General features: G+C 37.7%; 1 protein-coding gene across 5 annotated transcripts in view; it reads right to left on the reverse strand.

Annotated features, from left to right (window-relative positions):
* Positions 1-229: 229 nt before the first annotated feature.
* Positions 230-25,500, reverse strand: part of vti1a (vesicle transport through interaction with t-SNAREs 1A) — a 504,072-nt gene continuing 478,801 nt past the window's right edge. For 2 of the 5 annotated variants that reach the window (XM_039776448.1, XM_039776459.1), the window contains one exon: positions 14,159-14,853. In XM_039776448.1, coding sequence (XP_039632382.1) covers positions 14,760-14,853 — 94 coding nt within the window. In that variant the 3' untranslated portion in view covers positions 14,159-14,759. Of the gene's footprint in view, positions 535-14,158; positions 14,854-25,500 lie in introns of those variants that run through there. The other 3 variants (XM_039776478.1, XM_039776486.1, XM_039776469.1) reach the window with 2 other exon arrangements.

Genomic DNA, 25,500 nt, shown 5'->3' on the forward strand with positions numbered 1-25,500 from the left:
GGATGGAAGACAAAAACTCTGATGATTCTAAAACATTTAAGTGCATATGAGCAGAAATAAACATGACATTCTAACATTTTGCTTTACCTTCAGCTGTTCACTTTAAATGTCAGTTGTTTCAGTAAACACTGAAAACAACAACTTTAACTTTACTATCTTAGTACTCATAAAATGGATTATAAATCAAATAAAACATGAAAGATTCAATTAAAAATGGTGAAAACTTACAACACGTTGGGTTCTTTGTACTTTATATTGGCCTAATTTGACTGTGAAGTGTTCAATGATAAAACATGAAGTGGCCAGTGGACGGGCCTCTCTAGCAGCTTAACTACTTGCTTAACTTGGTGTCTTGGTGGCAGGCAAAGAAATCTGAAGACAGGGTGGCGGACTGGTGCAGCGCCGCCACAAGTGAGACTGCCTCACGCGTGGACGGCGTCGTCCTCTGATTAAGATACACCGGGTACTGTGGGTGCAGCCCTCGAATCCAGGAGGTTGGAATTTCATACTGTCTCAGTTAGCAAGCCTCACAGACTATTAAAGACAAAAAAAAAGTAATTTTCATATTACAACAGACTGGCAGCACCCGGCAAGAAGACAATTTCACATATTACAAAAAAAAGCAATATTTTTCTAGATAAGAAATTACACTGAGCATATGACGGAAAATTGGATAGAAATTGCTTAAGAAGACAAAGTTCAGGGTTATGAGCATCTTAATAATAATAATAAGAAGAAGTAGTTAGATTACTAAGGGAAGCTTATTATTCATTTTGCACAGCATCTGCTGGAGCTGTGTCCCACCGGCCCTCAATGCTGCAATGCCACTGCTAATGACTGCAAAACACTGAGTTCGTAGTGGCATCAAACCATCAACAGGCAGGCCAGGCCTGCAACGGAAAGTGAAGGATGTGGCAGTTGGGCTTTTGAGGGCTTGGCCTCTGTAAGTCTTGTTTAGTTTCTTATCTTATGTTGTTTACTTCCCACACATTTTTGTTTTTTATTGGATTCATTTTCTCCTTTCTTTTTTGTAAATCATCTCGTCACAGTTTCATTTTTCTTTATTAGCTTTTTGTTTCCTTTGTGTTTTACTTAAGAAGGAACCCACAACCTGGGGATTACTGATTATGTGGTGTTATGATTACCTGCTTTATTTAACTTTTTCCGAGATTTCCTTGGGTTTTTATCAGTACTTTCCCACATTGGATATGATTTTAAAGCCCAAAGAATCTATACTTTAGTTTAACAAAAAGAAATTCCACATTCTCACACAAAGTCACAATGTTTACCCGTATGTGCGGCCATCTTCAGGACGTTTTGTGGACGGGTGGTATACCATCAGCGTCATACACTTGGCTGGTTATGCAAGATTGCAGACATGATTAAAGAAAGACTTGTCAGTGCGATTTATTTTTTAAACTTGTTTCTCTGGTTCACAATTCTCAGTGTTTTCCTGACTAAGAATTTTGGTTTAGATTTTTTATGTGGAGTTAAGTCCATGTAACATTACACGACTTTTCCAGAGATTTTCAGTCATGGCCTTCATTTAATTAATTAATGGACATATATTGTTGGTTTCCATTTGTGTTTTTATCAGTTTCTACCTTGGTCTCCGTGTATTTTAACAAATCCATATTTATAGGTGTAGAATGTTAATATAATCAATACTTGTATTTTGTCTGGGAATTGATCACAGCACTCTGCGTCGGCACTCAGTGAAAAATGCTATACAAAAAACAAGTCGTAATTGTGATTTACATAATCTTACTACTTCAGAGGCAGTCTGCAGCTCGCGCAGATTAAATCAAACAGGTTTGAGTTTGTCTTTATTTGTAGGGGTGGCTCTGTTTGTGTAAAAGCTGATAACTAATAAATACTCATTTGGAAGTAAAATGCATATAAAGCAGAGGGAAACAGGAAAGAACACGGGTGTTTGGACCTCACAAACAGGAGAGAAGCTTGCTTGTCTGTCTCATGTTATGCGCACCATGACAGATCGGAAAAAAGAAAAAAAAACGATGACAACAACAGAGATTGCGGCTCAGCTCACCTCAGCTGTTAACCCTTCATACTACATCAGCTCCATTAGGCAGCACACCATTGGCTGTCACAAAAACGGGTAAGCACGATTGTGCTGGAAGGTCAGTACTCAGTTGCTAAACGTGACATACACAGTAATTTTCAGTCATTTAAACTGACGATGCCACAACCGTGGACAAGTCTGTCATACCCAATGACCAAAAGCCACGTAATGCGACTTCGGCTTTGGACGTCAAGATTTATCAACTTTTTGGATTTAGATTTGGCCTGGCTTTTTCACAGTTTTTCGTTATAAAAGATATTTGCCTATTCCTTCGAGAAAAAGAACTTGCAGAGGTGCTGTCGGTTTAACTTCTTTGTGGACCCCAGTCAGTCTGCTAGAGCGTTAACCGTGAGTGACTGTATTCTCCCTCCTTCTAAGCTGGGTAATTATAAAATGATCTATTTGTATATTGGCTAGCAATTTTCAGTCGGAATCTCCATTTACCTAATCTTGGAGAGTCATGGACAGTCACGGTGCATATCCAGAATTTCAATTTGAGTAGTACTGTACGATGTCCCCAGCAACTCAGACATAACACACTGCAGGCGAGCCACAAGGTCGCAAGTCTTAAAGTTGAGCTCCTATGTCTACAAAAGTTGACATTAAGTGAGCGCTCAGAAAGAACTATAAAGTATGCACTGTCTGCAAACAGAGAAAAGCCCAAAAAATCTAAAAGAAAGAAAGAAAGAAAAAAAGAACAGAGAAGTGCAATGGTAGCCTAAAGAAACAAAGGAAAATGGATATTCGGGACTGCACAAAGAGAGGAGAGGTTCATGGAATATTGGAGACAGCAAAAATGTCTACTAAATGCATCAGCTTGTTGTAATTTGAAATAATGGAAAAAGCAAAGAAGTTCACTGGCTGGGAAAATATGTGAACCTTGTGAAACTTTAACAGCACAAATAGGAAATTTGAAACTGTACTGAAAAGGCGTGACGTAATTGTGTAATCCGTTATCCCCTGTGGTACCCAGGGGGCATCCTCAAGGCACAAGATCCAGCAACAGCAGTCGTGAAGAGCGACATACGTACAGTGGCACGACACCACCAAAGTTTTATGACACACACAATAATATGCAGTAAGATTTTTGTGGTGTCCTCTCCTTTGCCTTTGTGTACTCTGAGTATTTTACTTAGTCGTGGTTTTTATTTATTGGTTCTGTGTTAGTATTCTTTTTATCAGCATATAATTCTATGACTTGTGTTGCTCCATTTTTTCTTAGTTTGTTTTCTTACTTCAGTTTCGTTTCTGGCTTTGGCTGTGATTTTCTCAATTATGTTTTCTCCTGATGTTTTTAATTTAATTATGTACTGTCTAATTGTCTAATAAATTCTTCTTAATTAATCACGTTTTGGGGCTTACTCAACCTTATCCTTTCAGCTACCAGCCAGTCCTAACAATGAGAGATGATGACATGGTTGTCACCTCCTCCCCTTAACAATGGAGTAATTCAGTAATTTCTAATAAAAAATAACTTCACTAGTGAGGAACGCAATAAAAAGAAAAGGAAATTATTTCAGTGTGAAATGCGTGTTTACAATTCTTTTTCTTCTTTCCAATTTGAAATTACAAAAAGCAAATGACATTATTTTCAGCCATAAAATACATTTCCACTGTCAGCTAACTTGTTTACCTTAAGTATTCTTCTCCACAGCTAACTTAAAATGCACATCTGCCTGCTGTCGTGACTTCTGAAAGAGTAAGACTTATAAGCATTTATAATGTGCCTGGCACTTAAGCACCTCATTTATTATTTGAAACGGTCAAAATATTTCAGAATACCTTAGAGAAAAAAATCAGATAACAGATTTTTTTTTTTTTCACATCTTCTGTATCCATTGTCAAGAATGAGTTAGTGCGTTACAGGGGGTCAGGAGTAAGAGGCTGCTGTCCTGGGATGGAAAGTGTACACCAAATGCTAAAAGCTCCGCCAGTTTGACAAGGCGTGAAGTGAGAAACGCATCGAAATAAAGAGAAGGGAAGCAACAGGAAGAATTCCAATGTAGCTGTTAAAAGAAAAGAAGACTAAATGCAAAAGATGCTACGGGCAGATTAGCGGACTGAAGGAACCATTTACTTTAAAGAGTTATACAAATAACAGCTGGAGCTCTCCAAAGCATCAGTTTAAAATCTAAAAGTGGACCAACAGAAGCATTAAAGAGAGCACCTTCAACCACTTCCGATCTCCCCTTCAGGACTGCAAACTGCCGCCTTTTTGTATCGTTAACTTCCTTAACAGGACTAAGGATAACTTTGGTTTTCACCATGTGAAATCACTTAGTTAGAATGGATTCCTGTAATCCATCTTAACGTGTGGAAATCTCCAGAAACTTGATATCTAGACAGATGCTAGAAATAAATCAAAATGTGAACCATAATAAATCCCCATGGATATGGATGAAATGTTCATGCCTTGTAATACTGATGGTGTCACAGCTAATCCATACAGCAGCCTTTCATGACTGCCATCAAATGTCCAATGAGCTGCTGCTTATTCTATCACTCGCATAAAGCAGCGATGTACAATGGATGCACAATGCTGTGTCGTTATTCACGTCAACTTCTCCACTTCACACACAACACACCCTTAACTAGGCCGCTCACTCCTTCTTAACCCCGTTGACCATTCACTGAGTAAGGCGCATTTCATCTTCAACTGTTTAAGTTGTGTGTTCATAGCACCTTTGACTGTGCCTTGCATTAGAATTCTGATTCTGTCTCATACACAGTCATGGCTACTGCCTTTATCTGTCACTATACCACATACCAGCATCTGACCTCTGCTCCCATTTCTCAACTGTGGCTCTTCACACTATAGCAGTAAGGATTATTAAACTGGATCTCTCCTTAAACTTTGAAAGAATGAGATTGAAAAAAATGCCTTTATAGTTTATCCCCAAGATGTTTTATTTCAAATATAAACAAAAATCTAATCTTTACTTGAACTAAAATAACTGAAAGGGAAAAAATTAATTCTCATCATAAAACAAATATTTCTCTCAAATATACAGTATGTGTGCCACAATCATTGGCACCGTTAGAAGGTCTTTATAGGAAAACCTAACTGATGTACATTCCCATTCATGTTTTAAGTTCATCTGAGTGAGTGAGAACACTTAACTTGTCAGGCCTGACTTTCTGTTTTACTGGGGCATAAATATGAGGTGACACACAGGTCAAAATCCCTCCGTTATCCATTACAATAGGAAAGACCGAAGAGTAACTGTGTACGACAAAAGTGTGTTGAGCTGCAAAAATGAGAAGATAGTTCTCAGAAAAAAAGCTAAATGGTTCAAAATGTTCAATTCCACTATCAGGGCCATAATTAATAAGTTTGAAGCAACTGGAGATGTTAAGAATCCACCAGGAAGAGGATTTGTGTCTTGATAGACCTCAAGCACAGTGAGGAAGGAGGTTTGAGTGGCCAGAATCTCCGAGGATCACAATCGGAGGATCACATTTGTTAGTTGTACCTGCTCGTTATAAAGTCTCCAAAACTATGATCAGACACCAGCCACATAACCAGATGTTATTTTGGAGGGTGGTCAGAAAAAGGTGTCTGGTATCAGATGCCATATATATTAAGAACCTACGGTTTACCAAATCTTACGGGAATTTTCAAAGGCGAGACAAAAATACAGCATGGGTTTAGGGTCAGGGAGTAGTAGGAATACAGAAATTGATACTTGGGGGCTATTTTTCTGCCAAAGGCCTCAAACAGCTTCTTAGGGTACATTGTAACATGGAGCCCATCAAGTATTAGCAGATGTCATATCAAAACCTGACTGGCTCTGCCAGGAAGCTTACATTGGGCCATGGCTGGATGTTTCTGTAGGACAACGATCTAGAAGCACTCATCAAAATCAACACAAAATCAATGGTTTGCATTGGCCATCTCAGTCCCTTGACCTAAACCCCATTGAAAATCTGTGGGATAAGCTGAAGAAGAGACTCCTCAATTGTGGACCTCAAAACCTGGGGGATCTACAGAGTGTGTTTGGAGGTAAGGGCTTCTCATGTGTTTTCCAACCCCATTAAGGATTATAGGAGATGACTCGGAATTGGTATACAGGCAAAGAGGGTCTGCACAAAGTATTAAATGAAAGGGTGCCAATATTTAAGAGCACACATATATTTGAGAAAAAATGAAGGAAGTCTTGGCTGGCTGAATACAAGACAGGCCCCTGCATTTTGGACCATCTACAGTGGCTCGATGGCACATGCTGTAACTCCTGCTAGTGATGAGTTGCAATAATCCAGACATGCCTTCAAGACCAATGCCTGGATCGGAAGTTGGGCTGCATACTTAGTCAGACAAGGTCTGATTGTTCAGATTGTGCGACTTCAACTTAGAATTAGTTTATCGTTTCAAATTTACCTGACATCAACTGGTATATTTTCCTCTTTTACTCACCCGACAGGTGAGTCTAATGTCTAATGTAAGCAAGTGAAACGTCAGAGAGGGTACATGCGTGAGCAGCTCCTACCCTTTTCTTGCTGCTTTAGGGAAGTTAAGCATAAATGAACAAAAAAAGTCACTTCTCTGAAAAATGAATAAAAGAGGAAAGCAATTATCTAAGCATATAAAAAATGAAATTCACTGACCTGACATCTGCAGACTTTTATGATGATGAACGGAGACTATAAACCTGCAGCTAAACTTTCTTTGAACTCATTAATTACACAAGAAAAGTGCATCCCCCTTAAGTGATATAAACACAACATGGGTTTAGAAAGAAAACTGCAGTTGATGAGCAGGCTGAAGAATGAAGGCACTGGGATTGCACTGTTTTTTCTGTGGTGGTTTCCATGCTGCTCGAAGAGGCTGATTGAGCCACACATACAAAGGACAGGGAAGGATTACGGTTAAGGTGTGCTGAAAGACTCACTTAGCGGTACAACGTACACAAATTATTTTGGGATCACCATTTCTTCAAACCTGAAGAGCCACTTTTGCTACAGTGTATTTTCAGAGTTAAATTAATATATTTAAGGTAACTGTCACTTTTGGTATTTAGTTATACAATAAATAAGTTCCTTTCCAAGTTTTTAAGCTATTTATACAATTTTAACAAATTACTGGGTTTTAACTAATATTAATAGCCAGATCCATCCATCCATTTTCCAACCCGCTGAATCTGAACATTGGGTCACGGGGGTCTGCTGGAGCCAATCTCAGCCAACACAGGGCACACGGCAGGAACCAATCCCGGGCAGGGCGCCAACCCACCGGAGGTTAATAGCTAGATGGGAAACTTATTTCAGTTTCTTTCCTCATTTCACGTTGTGATCCTGATAGTGATTTTTAGTCACAGACCCTCCACCACTAACAAACTTCAATTGATCTGCTGTGTATGGAAGCTGTTGAGCCACCACAAGCCTATTGAGGCTACACTTAAGTGCATGACTTAGTAAAGTGCTGTTCAAACCATGTATTTAAAGTAGTCTACTAACACATGCAAGTGCCCTCTATTATAATCACTGCAATATTTTTAAATACTTAATAAACAAAAATGTTATGTGACGCTTGAATGAGGTAACCAAAAAAATATGAAATGCATCAAACTTTGGAATCACTTAAACGCAAGTCCCCGAATGCACCTTAGTCTTACGCCATGCACACATTTTCAAACTTGTTTGTTTTTGCATGGTTGCATTTCACACTAAACTCTTTGTCTTTGGGATGCAGAGGATCAGTAGGACTTCACGCTGTAACTTCCTTGGAAAATTATCAGTTTACAATAGAAACACAATTAACAAGAAAAGTAAAACTATGACATCAAAATGAAGTCCACTGCGGCAGAAACACCTCCAAGCCCTCCCTGGATGAATTGGGACTCACCCGTTGACTGTTTGATGAAAGCACTTTCTGTGTAAGTAGAGATCTGTCCCAAATTTTTCACAGCAGAGGCCCAATAAAACCGAGTGAAATACAAAATTCTAAAACCTACAGAAGCAGCAAAGTAAACTTAAAACTTATTCTTTAGAGAAAGAATGCCTTTTTTCCCAAGGACAACTATTGTTGCACGTCAACATTGAGCAAAGAAATTTTTGCATAGATCAGGAAAGCACTGTATTACAACTGCATAGTATAGAAAGTGAGTTTGATGTTTACAGGGTACGCCTGTGAATTCAGATCCTTCTACATTCAGAGGAAAATCAATTTTACATGTAAAAACGTGCCTAGTGGTGCTGAATTTGATTTATTCCGTACATATAAGTCATGACTTTTTTGTTTTTCTTTTTCTTCAAGGCTGTTAACTGTGATGAGTTTTGTTTCTAGTTTCTTGCTTTGCTACAAACTGGAAATATACTTCAGTAGAGTATTGGCTGCATGCTGCTCTAATTAGAATTTCAGTCGTGGCCTGTGGGATCTAGTGATTTGGACATATTTTATTTAACCGCTTTAGTAAAAGGTAATATTCAGCAGCTGTGATCTATAGCAGAATTACAATTTTCAGGGTCAAGGAGGGATTTTGATATTAGAGGGCTGGGCAGAGCTGGTGTAAAATCTCATGAGTTGTATTTAAAAATAAATGAGAAAACAGGTAATCCAAGAGTCATTGTAAGGGAAAAATCAATAGACAGTTTCTATTCACCTGGGCTATCAAAATCCTTGAAATGAACAAAAGTTGTACGTTTTGTTGTACTGAAATCTCTTTCTCTTTCTCGCTTTTGTTCAATATATATGGGATATATATAATATAAATATATATATATATATATATACACACACAGTATATGTACAGTACATATATATATTGTACAGTACATATATATATATATATAGATGGACAGGGCATAGAGGACTTTTAGTAATTCAAAGACCTAAAGAAATGAAAGTGCAGACAATTATTATAACATATACAACCTTTGCAGAGCATATGACTTCCTTCTTGGTTGCTTTTATTCTAACAGAGAAAAAATAAGAGAACATCATACAGATTTTTTAACCTGTGACCCATCCACTCACTTGACCCTGCATGCCAATCCAAAGAGGCCTTGTATCAATCACATTCCATTTCCTACCCTGTGAAACACGCTAGATGCTGTGCGATTGGCCTGCACACAATGAATATTTAAGGCTGTCTTGAAAGAGTCACTAGGGATTCCTTGACTTGCCTCTTCGAGTCCTTCACTTGCATCAGCTAGAAGAGCATATTTTTTGCATCAGGACGTTACTGATTTTAACACAGACCTGTATATTCTCAGGCTTAGGCTTTGTGGAGTCCATTTATTGCTCCTTAAGTATGCTATATATCTGTGATTGTAGCCTCTTTCAATTTATTGAAATCCTTTCCACTTTCTGTGCTGTAAATGCTGTAGTGCTGGATGTGGTGTTTTTTGATGTCCTTGGCAAGTCTGTCTATTTTGGTCTGTTTCACTATTTTATCAGCGCATGTACCCTTATTTGAGCCATTGCTGAATTCATACCAGAAACTCTGGATATAATAAACTACAAAAACTGTCATGTTATTTTTGACATCTCAGAAACAGTACATGGCAAAAAAAACTTGGACAGCATTAGAATTATTGCATCCAGGGAGAACATAAGGACATCATGGGATTTCATGCAGTTTAGCAAAAAGCAGTACATGATTTACAGCTTATGAAACACACATGCTAGTTTCTGTGTGACTGCTTCTTTAATTCCCATTTACAGCACACAACACCTCCAGTTTTAGCTGATTGTGCTCTATGATACAATTTCAGATCCAGAAAAATACTTTGAATGTGACATTCAGAACAGAGCAATTCAGGAGAAAGCACAAAACCTTCAGGTAAAAAGGTGGGTTTCTTGATGGTAGGCCATGTTTGTTAGAACATCATGTAATGTTGTCTACAGTACACAGAGTTGTGTGTAACGCCATCACAAGGCTGGGCATACCTTCCATGGACAGTCTCAGTGTTCTACTACTGAGGGCTCCGACAAGAGGGTGCTGCTTAAAACGTCCAGGATATGCCATGCAAGAGCTTCTTCTCCAAAGTCCTCAACAGGAACGCAGGAATTAAATGTGATGGATGCTAGGTGGAAGGCTGAAAAGATTTGTCAAGCTTATTTTTTCCTTGGATGTTGCAAAGGGAAATAAGCTTAGGCCAGTGTGGCAAGTGGTTCTTATGCTCAGTCCTGGGGATGCCACATGGCTGCAGGTTTTTCTTTGGTTTGTAACTGGACTCCTAGTCTGATTAAGCAAGCAGCTATTTCACAATTTCCGATGAGGTCAATGTAGAAATTACAAATGGTAACTTTTTATCAAACTACTCCAAACATTTACGTATGTTACATGGGGCTACTTTAGTGTTTTACTTAACTCATCATCATCATCATGACGTTCAATCCGCACTTTTGGATGTTCGGGTTATTCAAGCTGTTACTTACGAGTGAGCACAGCAGCGAGTCTACCGGTAAAGAAGTCGCAGCCTTTCACTGTCATTTGTCAGGGTGTCCGCTCTTCTTGTTAACTGTCATTAGGCTGCAGTAAAAGGAGCAAACTACATGGAAAAAAGACCAATTAATAGGAAAAAAGCAACAGAGAGTTAAGCATTTACGGCCATAGCAAAAATACAAATATTTCTAAATGTCTTATAAATGCAAAAAAAAAAAAATCCCACTTCCATGCTCTTCTGACCTCAGATTTAGAAACGAGAACAAACGACCAGTTAATTAAATGACATCAATCCGATGTAAAATGACTCACGGATTGTAAAACTGACTGCAACAAAAACCTGCGGCCTCGTGCAACTCCAGGACTGAGTCTGAGATTACAGACGCAGGTGATAAAGGTAGTTCAACATTATCGTTCATTTTTACAAATTAATGAAATTAATAAAAATACTTTTTTATAGCAAAGAAAAAATAAAATCAGACCAGAGGAATGTAATATTGTGTTTAATTCTGTGGATGTATCACTAGAAATTTATACATACAATAGCACAGTACTATTATGAAGACAACAACTTAATATTTTTCTTAATTTTAGTTACATTTATAAATAAATAAAAAGTAATTACTGCATGCAAAATCAAACTTTAAAAGAAAATGAAGACAAAACAATGTGCTAAAAATACAAATCCATCCAAAACACGGAACTCAAGTCTATTTTATTTGAGACCACCGATGTAGAAACACGTATAAATCCGCCTGGCCTCTCCTGCTCTCTAAGCTTGTTTGCTCATTGGCTTAGACACACAAATCCTACACTAAACTTGATCCCCAGGGCAAAATGAAGAATGATTTTTTATTTGCAGAAAAAGTGCAACAAGTATGTGTTTGTCGACTTGTTTTTAATGCTCACCTCCTGTAAAAGATGGGCCCCGTCTCCCTACAACACTTTTATCAGCTGTTCAGCATACACCCGAATATCGAGCCTCCCAAAATGGCCTGATTTATATTTCATTAAAAGCGACAATCGACAGAATTTTTCTGCTGTAATACAAAGGTACAGACAAAGAAGGAAAGCTTGGGGCACAGCATTGTATTGTTTCTGCTTCTCCTTAATTCACATGTGTGCTTTACACTCCAGTGTGCCTGCGAGACGATTCATAACAAATGACCTGTTCTGAGGGGACCCTCACTACTCAGTCTCTTTTTATCGTTATGGCCGGCTTTTTTGAATGATTGTATGCGTTATTTATAATTAAATAAAAGAACTTTCTGTAATATCGTATTTTTTTTTCCTTTCATTTCACACTAGAGGTGCAGGGCAAAGAAAAAATTTGGATTGCTTTTAGCCTGAAACGTACCCTTCTAGGAACCAAGACAGTTCAAAACACTTTCTGCTGTCTCTACAGTTCATGATTAACATCAAGATAGCTTCAAACTAAATAAGCGACATGGCTGTCTCCACATTATATACTGGTGTGCATGGTTTGATTTTTCTCCTTCCAGTCCTCATTAATGCTGCACAAATTGTAAATGTAGGAACTCTTGTGTTTATAGCGCCCCCCAAAAAACTTTGACAATCTCCTCTCCTTATCAGTAGAAAAGGGCTGTTTACAACCCAGCATCACATGCATAATCAGTAGTAAGGAATCAAAAGGAAAGCATCCTGTTCATCAATATTTATGCTCTGAAATGTTATTATCTATCAACCTGCACTATGCGTTTAGCCAAATTACAGAGATGAATGCTTATGGTCCAGGTTGCAAATTAAGAGTCATTATTTTCTTCTCTACACTTGCATGTTACTCACAGCTAAAGTCACTTATAGGGGTTAACATCAACCTTAATTAAATATTAAAGTGTGCCTGTACCTGCTGCTATTGTTGCCCCTTAGAATAAGATATAACCTATTTTTGACAAGTTTTCATCTTCCTCTATGGAAGACACTACATGAAACCAAATCAGTCGCAAGGAGGAGGGTAATGAATAATCTATTTCATATTCCAAAGGCACCCGCAGCTCCAAGTGGGAAAAAAAAAAATTCAACCAGATGATAGCGAGAGTCTGCCAATGTACCACATGACACAGCTAATGTTTAAATAATAAAAAGGAAATATAAACAAATCATTAGCCCCCCTAACAGTTGTTTAATGCAATTTCTTAATGAACATAATAGCAGGGACTAATAATGAAAGAAAATAAAAACATCTAAACGGGCGCCAAGTTGCCGGTGATGCTCAATTATTTCCTTGTCAAATTTTATGATTTAATGAGCTCCTCTGGGAATGACGGCTGTCAGTCAGTCGTGACTTTTTGACACCATTACAACTTCAAATACAGCGGCAGCCACGCTGTTTTCCTCGGATTTGAAATACTGAAATGATCTGACAGGTTTAGAGGGAAAAAAAGTACAGCATACACACACTCACACACACTCGCTTGCTCACACACACACACACACACACAAAGAAAAAGACAGTTGCCTTATCTTGTGGGGCTCACAGTCTTTAACATTGCTAGGTAATGAAAAAGCAATCACTAAGGTTATTATATGACAAGATTGCTCAAACCAGGGGCTTACTTATTTATCTGTTGCATTATTTATTTATTTATTTTTATTATTCTTCAGCCTAATGATAATTCTCAACGGGTTTGCCCCGCATGGGATGGACAGAGCTGCACAATTTTGTTCACCATTAATTTTAGCCTTTGAAGCTTGGTGCTCTGAAGCAGCAGCAAAGAACACCCCCCACCAAGCTGGTTCCAAAATAAGACAATCCGGCCTGCCTTAAACAGAATACCAAATGGCCTTCCACACCACCGGTGACGTCAGCTCGCTTGCATTCCTGTAAGCACCCCCTAAACCCCGTTCCCTCTCTGTTTGTAAACCTCACCAATGCAAGTAATTTAAAATCCATGGACCATTTTATTCACACGTTTGCTTTCTTTGTTTGCCACATTTTTTTCAACTTTCTGCCTTATTCATCACAAACAAAACAGACAAAGATGGCATGTGAGCCAAGTCTCTGTTTAAAAAATAATGATAAAAAAAAAAGCTATAATAATAATAATAACCACAAATGTAATAAAAAATACGCAAAGCAACTTTTATAATTTGGATGTCTTCCTTATAAAATTTAGCTAATTTATTTTGGCCTTCTTGGCTACAGGTCATCCTGCAAATGTTCCATTGCACCACCTGGGATAAAAAGGGGGAGTTTTGTAGCACTTTATCTTTGAACAATTTATGTCATTAAAAGAAACTTTTAAGTCCTATTGTGTCTGGCTTTGGGAAGTAAGCCTGAAAATATATGACAGACATTACGACAAGCTCTTTGTGCTGTATGTGGACGGCTTAAACAGCTCAAATAGTGATCAAAGCTCTGTATTAATATTTAGCGGTCTATTTTAGTATGATTAATAACAAAAGAAAATGGACTAGATGATGTCAATTGCAATTCGGTTGATCCACACTAACACAGTTTTTGCTTAATTTAAATGTAAACAAGAGGCAATCCTGCTTCGGCAAGTCAAAAACGGGCCTCCTGCTCCTTTACACATTTGTATTCCTCATTGCATTCACTACGCATCCTAATAAACTTTCACATCTATTCGTTTATCCCAATGAATCACTTTTTACATTAGAACAGGCAGGGTTTTTCTTCTTACTGTACATTTAAAATTAAAGACCATTGAAACAAAAACAAAACTGACATTTATTATTGTGTTACAGGACTAGATCAACAATGCACATCCAGAATAATGTTACACACATAGAAGGAAATCACTTTTTACATTTCAAAAGGATTAAAGCCAAGATTACAACGTAAACCACTTCATGTTTTGAAAACTAGATCCACGTGTTAGCCAGATCTCACGTTCGTTCAAGAAACAGAGTAGCACACACTATATACTGCATTCTGTACAGCGCACACGTTGTGAGTGTTATTTTAAATCAAACTGTGCATTGACATTGAAGACTAAAACATACAAGAAGAGCAAACACAAGAAATACAGATGAAAGAAGTCTCCACATTGCCGCATATCTTCCCGCTACATTCAGCATGCCATAAAACCCCAAACAATTGTTCTTACAAAGGGGAGACAGGAAAATCCATGCAAAGAAATAAAATACCCTAAAACCTCTTGTACACTGCTTGCACCTGAGTCAATGTGTTCTTCGAAGGAGAGTTCTTTCTGTCAGTGCAAGAAAATGATTCATGTGATCAATTTGTCCTAATTACTCTGAACGAATGCTTTGTCACTATTAATCATGCCAGGAGTTGAGAAGAATCAGTGTCCTCTGACAGAAAAATAAATAGCCAGCACAATGGTGAAGAGGATGATAGCACCCAGAATAAACATCAAGATCCGATTCTGGATGATCCTGCAATAAAACAGAAAGAAAAGACAAAATAAGTCCTGCTTAATCAGCGTAACAGTCTTCAGTTAGGGTCAGTGACAGAGCTTACCTCTCACTCCCAGCTGTGACAGCGGATATCTATAACAATTCTTGGCTGCATCAGCCACTCTTATACGAAAGAATACGTCTTTTCTCTTTTGCCCTAAGTCTTCCTTGAATTACTCAGCAGGAATAAACCAATTTCAGTGATACTTCACCAAAAGAATAATAAAAAAAAAAAAAATCTTTAAAAGACCTTTTGGAAGTGGTGTCACACTGAGCCACAGCAGCAAAAAAAGTTATGATATAAAAGCACTGACCAGCCTTCAAAGCAGAACACGTAACTGACATTAACTGGATTTTTCTTATAAGTAATAACCAACTTAGTCGTAACAAACAAAGCTGTGACGCTCTTATCCAAAGGACGCAACAGGCTTTGCAATTGAACAAGCTTTCATTAAAGTTGCTGGTGGGTAAAACTAGAATAGAAGTGCCTACATTGGGCCCCTAAATAGTTATAAAGAAAAATAAGAATAAAACAATTAATATTCAAATAATTACAGAGCTCAAGAATTTTTTTTTACTGTTAATAAACTAACTGCAACATGTGTTATTTGACAGACTACAGATTTTAAAACTGCAAGCAGCAGTCACGTTTAACAGCAGTAAAAAGGTATTTCACTCCTCGCAGAGACTTGGACAATGGCCTGATTAAGATGTTTTAGCCTTGCGTAACAAGAGTTCTTTTTATTTTCACGGCCCTGGGTGCACCAGATGAGGCCCAATTTTGACCATGACTTCTTGTGCAGTAGTAACAGCTGGAGCAGGAGAAAAGTCTAGCAGAACATTAGCGCCTGTCTGGCTGAACTTGGGACTGAAGAGTACAGTGCAAGTTTTAAATATATTTATATGCGCAGTCACCCTGCTGAGAATAAGGTGGGTTTGGAAGATATACACACACACACACACACACGTATATATCTATGTATATACACACACATACATACATATATATATATATCTATATGTTCACACACACACACACATATATATATATATACATACACATATATATTTCTATAACAGGTGCACATAAATTCCTTGGAGTGGTCCATAGGCAGTAGGACGCTGGTGCTGATGCCATCTACTAGGCAAACAACAGCCCTACCAGGAGATGAACCTGAGTCCTATGAGCCACTCTTTCAATAAATAAAGAATCAGAAAATTAGGAACATCCACTGAAGGGTAAGGAAAATCAGCAGGGTGATTTGGGCTGGGTGGGCTAGATGATAACAACAAGACAACTGGACTTCAACACATTAGGCTGTTGGTTTGGCTCTCATCTCTAACTCGCTGTGTGATCCTGAACAATTATCACTTAAGCACTTATTTCTAATAAATTAATGGAAGCAATTGGACTGAACTGAGAACTTTTAATAAAAATATCAGATAAACACACAGTGGAAAGGAAAATGAAATACATTAATATAATATATATGCTAAAATATGAAGACAGACCCTGTGTCTAAAAACAGACCCCCATCAAATATCCTCATCACATTGAAAACTGGAAAATGCACAATCAGAGCGGAAACACAGAACACTTCTGTAAAGTTGCTCTCTGGTGACTCTCCAAAGAGAGTTCTTTGTCCCCCTTCACAGACTGCTAAACCATCACATTTGTTGACATGCCCTTCTGTAAAACTGTTCTGATGCTTATGTCCACTTTTTCAGTTGGAGATGAATGGCTTTAGTTGTTGTCATTCATCACTTGCACACTGGACTCTAATTTATCTTCCTGTTCTGCTTGAAAAACAAGGGTCATAGTGAAGAAACCAAAGTGTTCACATGTCCCTTTTCATCTGCCTTAATAATGTGTATATTGATTTAAAAACCACACGTTTACACAATTCATTACGAGTGTATAAACAAGTCATATCAGTTGGTACAGTCATTTGGAATACATTTCAGTGCACATTAGTGCTTTTAAGTGATGCTGAACTAGCATACAACAAGCATTAATGGAAGGTCACACACTGCCCAGCATGCGTGCTTTACAGAACAAAACAAAAAGGACAGGCCAGCTACCTTTATTAGAGACCACTCTGAGGAAACATTTTATTTTGTCAGAATTGCCTAGGGAAACAATTTGTATCAGTTGGCCAAAATGTGCAAAGAACTTTATTTAATTCAAGGTGCTAGACAGGGTACACTTTGCAACAAGGAATGTCTAGCTCCCAGTGAAGCTGTCACTGTTTCCACACCCATGTTGTGTGCCACACTATGCCAGTGTCCTCTGCGTTGTATCCCACTATCAAATATGCACATAGATGTATCACCTCAGAAATATAAACTGGGTTCCATCTCTCCTGCCTTATTATTTTTTTTTAGATCAATTATTTATTGAATATTTCCAATATAGTAAATAAAACAACTGTATGTAACATTTCATACAGAATCCATACCCTGATGACCAACACCATCGCCCACAGCCTGAGTAGGGACGCACTGAACCAATAGTAGAATTAGTGAGCAGCAAATGTCCAGGATGTAAAGGACTGAACAGCAGTAGGCCAAGCCCTCAGCAGCTTTCATGGATGCTTTTTCAATACAAGATGTCCTGTCATATTAAAAAACGAATCACACTGCCACATCAACTAGTAAGTAAACCTAAGCAATATAACTGTGTCTTATACTGTAATTCTCTGAAGTAAGGAGGTAGTGTCCCTCTCTGGCTATCCTTGTAACTGCATTATGATTCTTCATGGGCCTCATTCATCTTTAATTTGTTTACTTTTTTGAAAATCTTTTGGGGTGACAGAAATAGATCTTTCCTAAACCACTTTAATGTATCATTTATAATGTAGATCATTAGAAAAATCGTCCTCTGAATCTCTAGTGTTGTGGAGGCTAATGAAAATTTATATACTCAAAGACAGAGTAAAAATACATAAAACAAAATAAAATCATAAGAGAGAAAGAATGAAACAGACAAGATAATGACAGCTGCCAGACAGCTCTAAATGCTAGCTGTAAAGCCTGCACTGATCCTGATCTGTTTAGGTTGGTCCTGCATGTCTGGCTGAGACTCTCTGTCTACCTTGTACATGACAGTAACCCAAAAAAAGATTGGTGTCGTACCAAGGACTGCCTTCTGTCTTACGTGCAATTGCTCACAAATAGGCTTTCATTCCCTAAGACCCTACAGTTGGACTAAGTGCATGCTTTTATCATAAAATTGGTAAAGGGGCATTACCTTCAAATACATTTTCTAGGTGAACAAATCAGTGAGGAAGAAGATAAAGTGAACTTTTAACACTAAAAGTAGGTCATACCAAAATTTAGATGCAGACCTTTGAATTGTGTAGACTTCAACAGCTAAGCCGTGATGGTGTCTCTGGGACCACTCCAATACTCTTTACATGACACAGCCTCTTAAGGAGGAATGAAAAGCAAACAAAACTGGATATTAGTCACAAACCCTTGCAACGCACAAGAAAGCATTGCAGTTTTGTCAGTCTCCCTCTGTTACATCACTATGACCATCTGCAAATGTTAATTCATATGAAACTTTATAATAGTTGCACATTTTCCTTGCAGCACTATGCTTCAGAGCGCTTTACAGGACTGGTCTGCTGCCCGCCAGTCTGGGTTAAAGCAGCAATTATAGACTATTTGAGGGCTGACAAGGGCACTCCCAATAGCTTGCATGTTGGCCCCAAAACATATTCCTTGAGTGATATATTTAGAGTGTTCGCTCTTATTTACAGTAGAGATGTCTCGTGAGGTTTTCCAGGCATCGCCCCGTAGAGATTAGCACCAGTCCTCCTTTTCTGTTTGATATTTTTTAATACTGTAATTTGTCTTGTGGTCTAATGATTCACACACACATAATAAGCTAATTAAGATCTTATTCTCAGAGGCTGAGACAGTTACTTTATATGCATAGTCAAGTGAAAACAATGCATATTTTAAAACATTTACCCTGTAAATGGTCCCAGAGGAAAGTGGTTGCACAACACTGCCCTTGAGGACTGTTTTTGACACCAGGTTGCCAGCACGCTAATTGCTAAACCCTTTTTTTAAATATGGTAATCCAATCATTTTTCTTTGGCACTAAATTATCCTAATACAGAAATATTTAAAATATGCATTTAACACCATGCAACTCTTACAGGAAAATTACAACTCAGTAGTCAAGAAGATTAACCTTCTATCTGTTCAGAGAAGTCTCTCAGGCTACTGCTTATTCTGATGTAGATTATTATGCCTCCAGTGATGCTGGCTTGACAACCATTTTATAGTTAGGAGGCGGCCTGGAGGCAGACCTAATGCTAATTTAAAAGGGATTACAATCAAGTAACATTTGCTTAAGCAATGTTTCAGAGCGCAAAAAAAAAAAAAAACACTTCCTTCCATGTTACTCAGTAACTCCTGCCTTGGTTTCTAATCCTGGCTAATTTATTCTGGCATATTAAACGGCAAAATTCAAGACTAAAGGGCTTTACCTGCTAATATGAGTTATCACAGGAAGAATGCAAACAGTTGATCCTTCATAATGGACTTTTCAGTCACAAAGGCAGCTAAATTGTTCTACTCAAAGGAGCTGTACAGTACATTACAAGTGGTCCCGTATATTCCTCACATTCATGTTTAGTTTGATGGAAAGAAAGTATGTGACAAAGCCAAGAAGACATGCTAGGCCAGATTGATTCAATGCTGGTTCCTGAAAAACTTATGATGAAGATCATTTGTTGTTCAACATTCATTTACAAGTTATTCGTTACAACCTAATGTGCACAATTACATAAAAAGAAGCACCATGATCATAGCCTTTATGTATCTCTGGGACAGTCTTGTTTAATTAGTTAACTCATTTATGTTGTTCAAAATCAGTAAGAAAAAACAAAGTCTTCAATTAGTGAATCAAACAAACCTCGTGGAGTGAACGGTCTTCCCTTGTTACTAATGTTCTTATAATTATGGGTGGCTAAAGCCACATTTAGACTGGTTAGCCTTCTGAAGCGTAGCTAGTAAACCTAAATCAAGTATTGGTGTTTATTGTGAACGAATGGACTGCAAGATGGTTCAGTGGTTAGTTTAGTTCCTGGGAGGTGAATATAGAGTACAGCCTGGTCACTGTTTGCGCATGGTTTCTACAGGTTTTGTTTGATTGTTGCAAAAAGTGCAAGGTGGATTAATTGGCAATTCATTGAACAGTGTGCATGTGTGAATGGGCACACACTGCATTAGACTAGACCCCATCCAGTGGGAGAAATAAGTATTTGATCCACAGAATCTGGCCCATCTTAAGTTTGCCAGTGAACATCCGGGCCTGTACATGTGCCTTCTTGAGCAGGGGGATCTTGCAGGTGCTGCAAGATTTCAATCCATTACGGTGTAGGGTGTTACCAATGGTATTCTTGGTGACTTTGGTCCCAACTGCCTTCAGATCATTAACAAGCTCCTCCTGTGTAATTTTGGGCTGGTCCCTCACCTTTGTCATGACCATCCTCACCCCATGAGGCAAGATCTTGCATGGACCTCCAAACCTGAGGGTGACTGATGGTCATTTTGTATTTCTTCTTGCTGATGGTCTTGTAACCCATTCCAGCCTTGTGCAGGCCTACAGTCTTCTCCCTGACGTCCTTTGACAGCTCTTTGGTCTTGCCCATAGTGGTGGAGAGATTAGAATGGCAGAAACTGATTCTGTGGACAGGGGTGCGTTATACACATAATGAGCTGAGATCAGGAGTATCTGTAATTGATTGACTGACTGATTGTAATCACCAATCTGTGGGAGACAGAATTCTGGCAGGGTTGTAGGGGATCAAATACTCATACTGATTCAATGACATGCAAATCAATTTATAACTTTTATGTAATGTGTTTTTTCTGGATTTTTGGTTGATACTCTGTCTCTCTCTATTAAAATGAAACTACCATAAAAATTAGAGACAGTTCATTTCTTTGAAAGTGAGCAAACTTACAAATTCAGCAAGGGATCAAATAATTATTATTTATTTGTATGTATTTGGGCGTTCCTGTTAACATTTTGTACTCTACTTTGCCTCAGCAAAACTACCTTTTAATGAAAATGACAACAGTTAAATGAAATAAAGATGGAAAGCCCAAAGATAAAATTTCAGTTACCAGCCTTTAATAACAACACATTCTCAAACCTGAATAATCCAATTCACAGTTGTAGAGGCTGAAGCCTATCCTCGGGCACTGATCTCTGTTCAGAAACCAGCCCAGGATGGGATGCCAATGTATTGCTGGGTTCATTCCAGGCCCAACCTAGATCTGCCAATTTGTTGTGGTTTAGGACATAATGTTTTGTATTATTTGTTGCCTTTCGCTTGTTTACAATTTTTTTGAAACTGCACGATTAGGCTGATAATTTGCATGTTCATTTAAGTGTGACCTCATGGTGGCTGACTATTTCAGATCAGACCGTGTGTAAGCTGGAGTCTCAACTAGGTTTAAAAATAACGGAAAGACTTTGCTTAAAATGATACTACTTGATTCTAGAAAATCATTCTGGTTTTCACTAAGCATTTGATTTTAACTTTGAGTTTGTCCGGCTGATCCATTTTTTTTTTTTTTTACCATTTAGCATCATCTTCAATCTGAGCATTCTGTTCATTTATCCTTTAATCTTAGTCTCTCTTTTTATGTACATTTGTCTCAAAGATCTAGTAGCTACAACACAAGATCATACTATTTACAGTGAGCGGACTGGATACACAAAGTGTAATTTTAAATGTGGCAACCTTACATAGTCAAATGAAAAAATCTATAAGTACAAGTCTCCAAATCAACAACAGCAGTTGGACAATTAGTAGCTGTGGTAGGGGCACTGCTGGTGACTATGGAGCTGCTGTTAGAGAAACATTAATTCATACCAATTGTTAAAGAACTGCAAATGCCATTATGGACTAAGTGACAAATAATAACTAAGGTCTTATTGGTTGATCTTATTATCTCTCTACTTGGGGAAAACACCTGGAATGGGCTACTGCAAGTTTTGTTCTGTTTTTGAAGTACCTGAGAGAAAACAATTCTTGTAGAGAACTTAAAGTGGCCAAGTTATTAGTCTGGAATTAAAGCTGAGAACTCCAGCTGCTCTGTATATACATTACCTCTTCATTAGTCAGATATTGCTGATGTTTTTGGTAAGGAATGTTCTATAGAGCTACCTCTCACCATCACCTTGATTGTGGAACTCATCTTCCACAAGGTGACCCTCTTCCAAAGGGCAAATTGTTCTAAAAATAAGGTTATAGATAATTAGAATACTGATGAAAACTTGCCAAATGGTTATTCGACCATCTAACAGTTCTACAAGAGAATGCTTTTCTTTTCAAGGAGAAAAGTGGGACCTTTAGTCAATGGATAGTGTGACCTGTAGGGGGTGTCATTGAGCCCTAAACCATAGGCACAACTGCTCCAAGCACAGTGCCGGGTTGAAATGAAGTATTTTTTTGTTAATCACAATACCTTTGTCCAGTTTTTCCCTTCCAACAATTGCCCTTCTTAATTCATTATTTTTCTTTCTCCTCCACTCCTCCCAGGTGGGTTTTGCTTGACTCCAATACCAACTCTGTTTTCCTGGGGCAAGATGGAGAACTCCTTTTTAACCTGGATCAAGGAGTACTTCTGGCACATCAGCATTGTAACTTTGACCACTACACCACATTGCCTCTTTTATCTTTCACCATATTATTAGGACCAAACCAAACTCAAAGTCAAAATACTAATAATTTGTATACTATTCAAAACCCAGTAGTGTTTCTTTTTTTTTGTTTGTTTGTTGCTTAAGTCCATGACCTTTCCTGGCATTTTACTGTATCCACAACCAGAAAATGACAGGGGCAATAATTTTAGCTGCAGAAAAAGCTGGCATCTATAGCAAAATAAGAACACAAAATGGTAACATTATAATACCACAGTAGTTCTTTAACTTTTTTTCTCATAAAAATTTGGCCTTTTTTGTGTTTTCAAGACCTAAAATTTCTGCTAACAGCCATCCTCTGGTGGGGTTTGGGGGGCATGTTTTTCCACCTTGGAGAACCGAAGATGCAGATCATAGCGGGGCAAAGGCGTCTGATTAAAGTGCCCGTCATGACCTATCAAAAGAAACTCGGAAACCGTATGTGACCATATCACATTGTGTACAATCATGACTCTGTGTGACTCAAATTCAAACAACACGTAACTCATAGCTTAAGAACCAATGCCATTTTTTAATTCTTTGTTAATGATATCTTTTTTTATATATTTTTGGAGTTTATGCTTTGGTTTATGAAGATGACATATTCATTTACTTCTCAACTTTAGACAATTACAACATGCATATGTCAAAACATTCGAGACAATAAATTGTTTGTAAAATGTCTGAATCAAATTTGAAGCAAGGTTAGGAATGGATACCACTAAAGGTCAGGTAGTAATAAACTGACTAGTTCCTAATTTAGTGAAACATTTTCAATGAATTATTAGAATTGTAAACTATTAAAAATGTTTTTATTAAAAAATGAATTTCATAGTGACACTAGTCACTTCCTTAATTAAGACAGTGAATAATTGTGAACTCATGATGCTCAATCTGTTTTTGATACACTGAGAGTTGTATACTTCTGAAACCTTTTTATAACATCTGGAATGCTCTCTTGTAGTTCAGATTCGAGGCAGACCCATGATGCATTATGGTTGGAATGACACTGTCACTACATTTTAAGGGTACCAGGAAGTTACACCCCTGTATATTATTTTCTTGAAAACTCATCACAGCAGAACACAATTGTCATGTTGGAAATGCCAAATGTTTGGACAACTTGAAAGAATGGAGACTCTGGCTGGAGGGTGCATATGTTGTATTTTTGATTTTCACAGATCGTTAGACTTTAACCTACTTAGAGATGACTAAAAGTCTTTAAGGGCAGGCAGATATACTGGTTCTTCATTTTTAGCCAGTTTAATTTTGATATCTTACACAAACACGAAAATAAAAACAGCAAAGCCAATGCCTTTTCTTGTTAGTTCAGTATCTCAGAATCAAAACATAAACCAGAAAGAAACACTGGATTCATTGGCAAGGTTACAGATTCTGGGGACAATACAGGGCATCTGCTAGACATGGTCAGACCCTTCATTTACTATTTTTAATTTCAGAAAATGCTCTCAAAAACAGATGGATGTACTTTGTCTTTTTTATCACTGATTGTCTGATTTTTCATAATCATCTCCATTTGCTGCTTTGACAGTGTACATTGTTAAGAATGCTGATCATGCCTTGCATGACCTGGGATGTCACATTAGTGTTTAACCTTAGCTTCTGTCTGATAATTCTTAGGTGGTCTGTTTTTTTTTTTTTACCTTCTTCTCTATCAGAGTAGCCAAAAAAAAAAAAAAAGAAATAAGTCAATATGCACATTTTTCGGTGTGTAAAGAAAATGGGAATACCCAGAGAGGAAAGAGAAAACTCTATATAGATGGTGACTATGAGCAGAAGTCAGACTTAGCATCCTGGATCTGGAGTCACCAAGCCACTGCGACATTTAAAGTGATATCAAAATTCAGTTCAATTTATTTTTGTAAAATACGCTTCACTGACTGTAGGCTCAGAGCTCTGTAACACACTAATAGGTTAAATTCAAATTACATATTGCATAATGTACAGACACATACAAATATATATCAGGATAAACATAAAGTGAAACAACTTAATTTCAAAGTAATTAACACAAACGGAGCCTAAAATGCATGCCCATCCCTGGAGAAAAGAAACCTCTGGGGGTGAGGGTCATCTCTTATTAACTCAAATATCATATAATGTGTGTACCAGTGTACTTGTACAAATGACTAAACATCTTAAGTGGGCAGGCAAGATCCTCCACAGGAAAAACAACAATTCAAGCATTCTCCATTAAAAGCAGCAACAAGTAAATACTGCATGATGTTTTTTTTTTTTTTTAATTTCATATTGTAAAGGGCCTTTCAGAAGGTGAGTGGATGGATATTGCAGTCATTAACCCACTGTATTTGTGGAGAACAATTCAATACACACGTTTGTGAAAATGACAAAGTAAACCATTTGACTGAGTGGGCACAACCCTTTAAATCCAGCAGACTAAAATGAGTTGGAAAAAGAGATAACAATTCTGAAGACTGAGCAAAATTATACAGTATGTTTGCTGTTAATAGCCAGCCAGCAGGTAATGCTATAGTTGAGGCATCCATCATAAGCAGCTATTATAAAACATATCATAAGCCTTTTTTAAAATGACACACAGCGCATTACAAATGTATTCATCCCCCTCAGTGTTTGTCCTGTTTTACATCCTGGGACTAAAATGGATTGTTGTGGGGATTAACGCCGCTTGATTTACACAGCATACTTATCATTTTTTGTTTTTTTTATTATGAAACACACAATAGTTAAGACAAAAAAACTGAAATCATGAGTGTGCATAGGTACTTACTGACTTAAAGCCAATAATTTATAGAGCCAGCTTTTGCTGTAATTCCAGCTGGTTCCAGTCTCTTGGGGAATTTCTCTATTAGCTTAACACATCTAGCCACTGAGATTTTCACCCATCCCTCAAAGGCAAAACTCCACCAACTCTC

Source organism: Polypterus senegalus, chromosome 1, assembly GCF_016835505.1.
Source record: "Polypterus senegalus isolate Bchr_013 chromosome 1, ASM1683550v1, whole genome shotgun sequence".
Lineage (NCBI taxonomy): Eukaryota > Metazoa > Chordata > Cladistia > Polypteriformes > Polypteridae > Polypterus > Polypterus senegalus.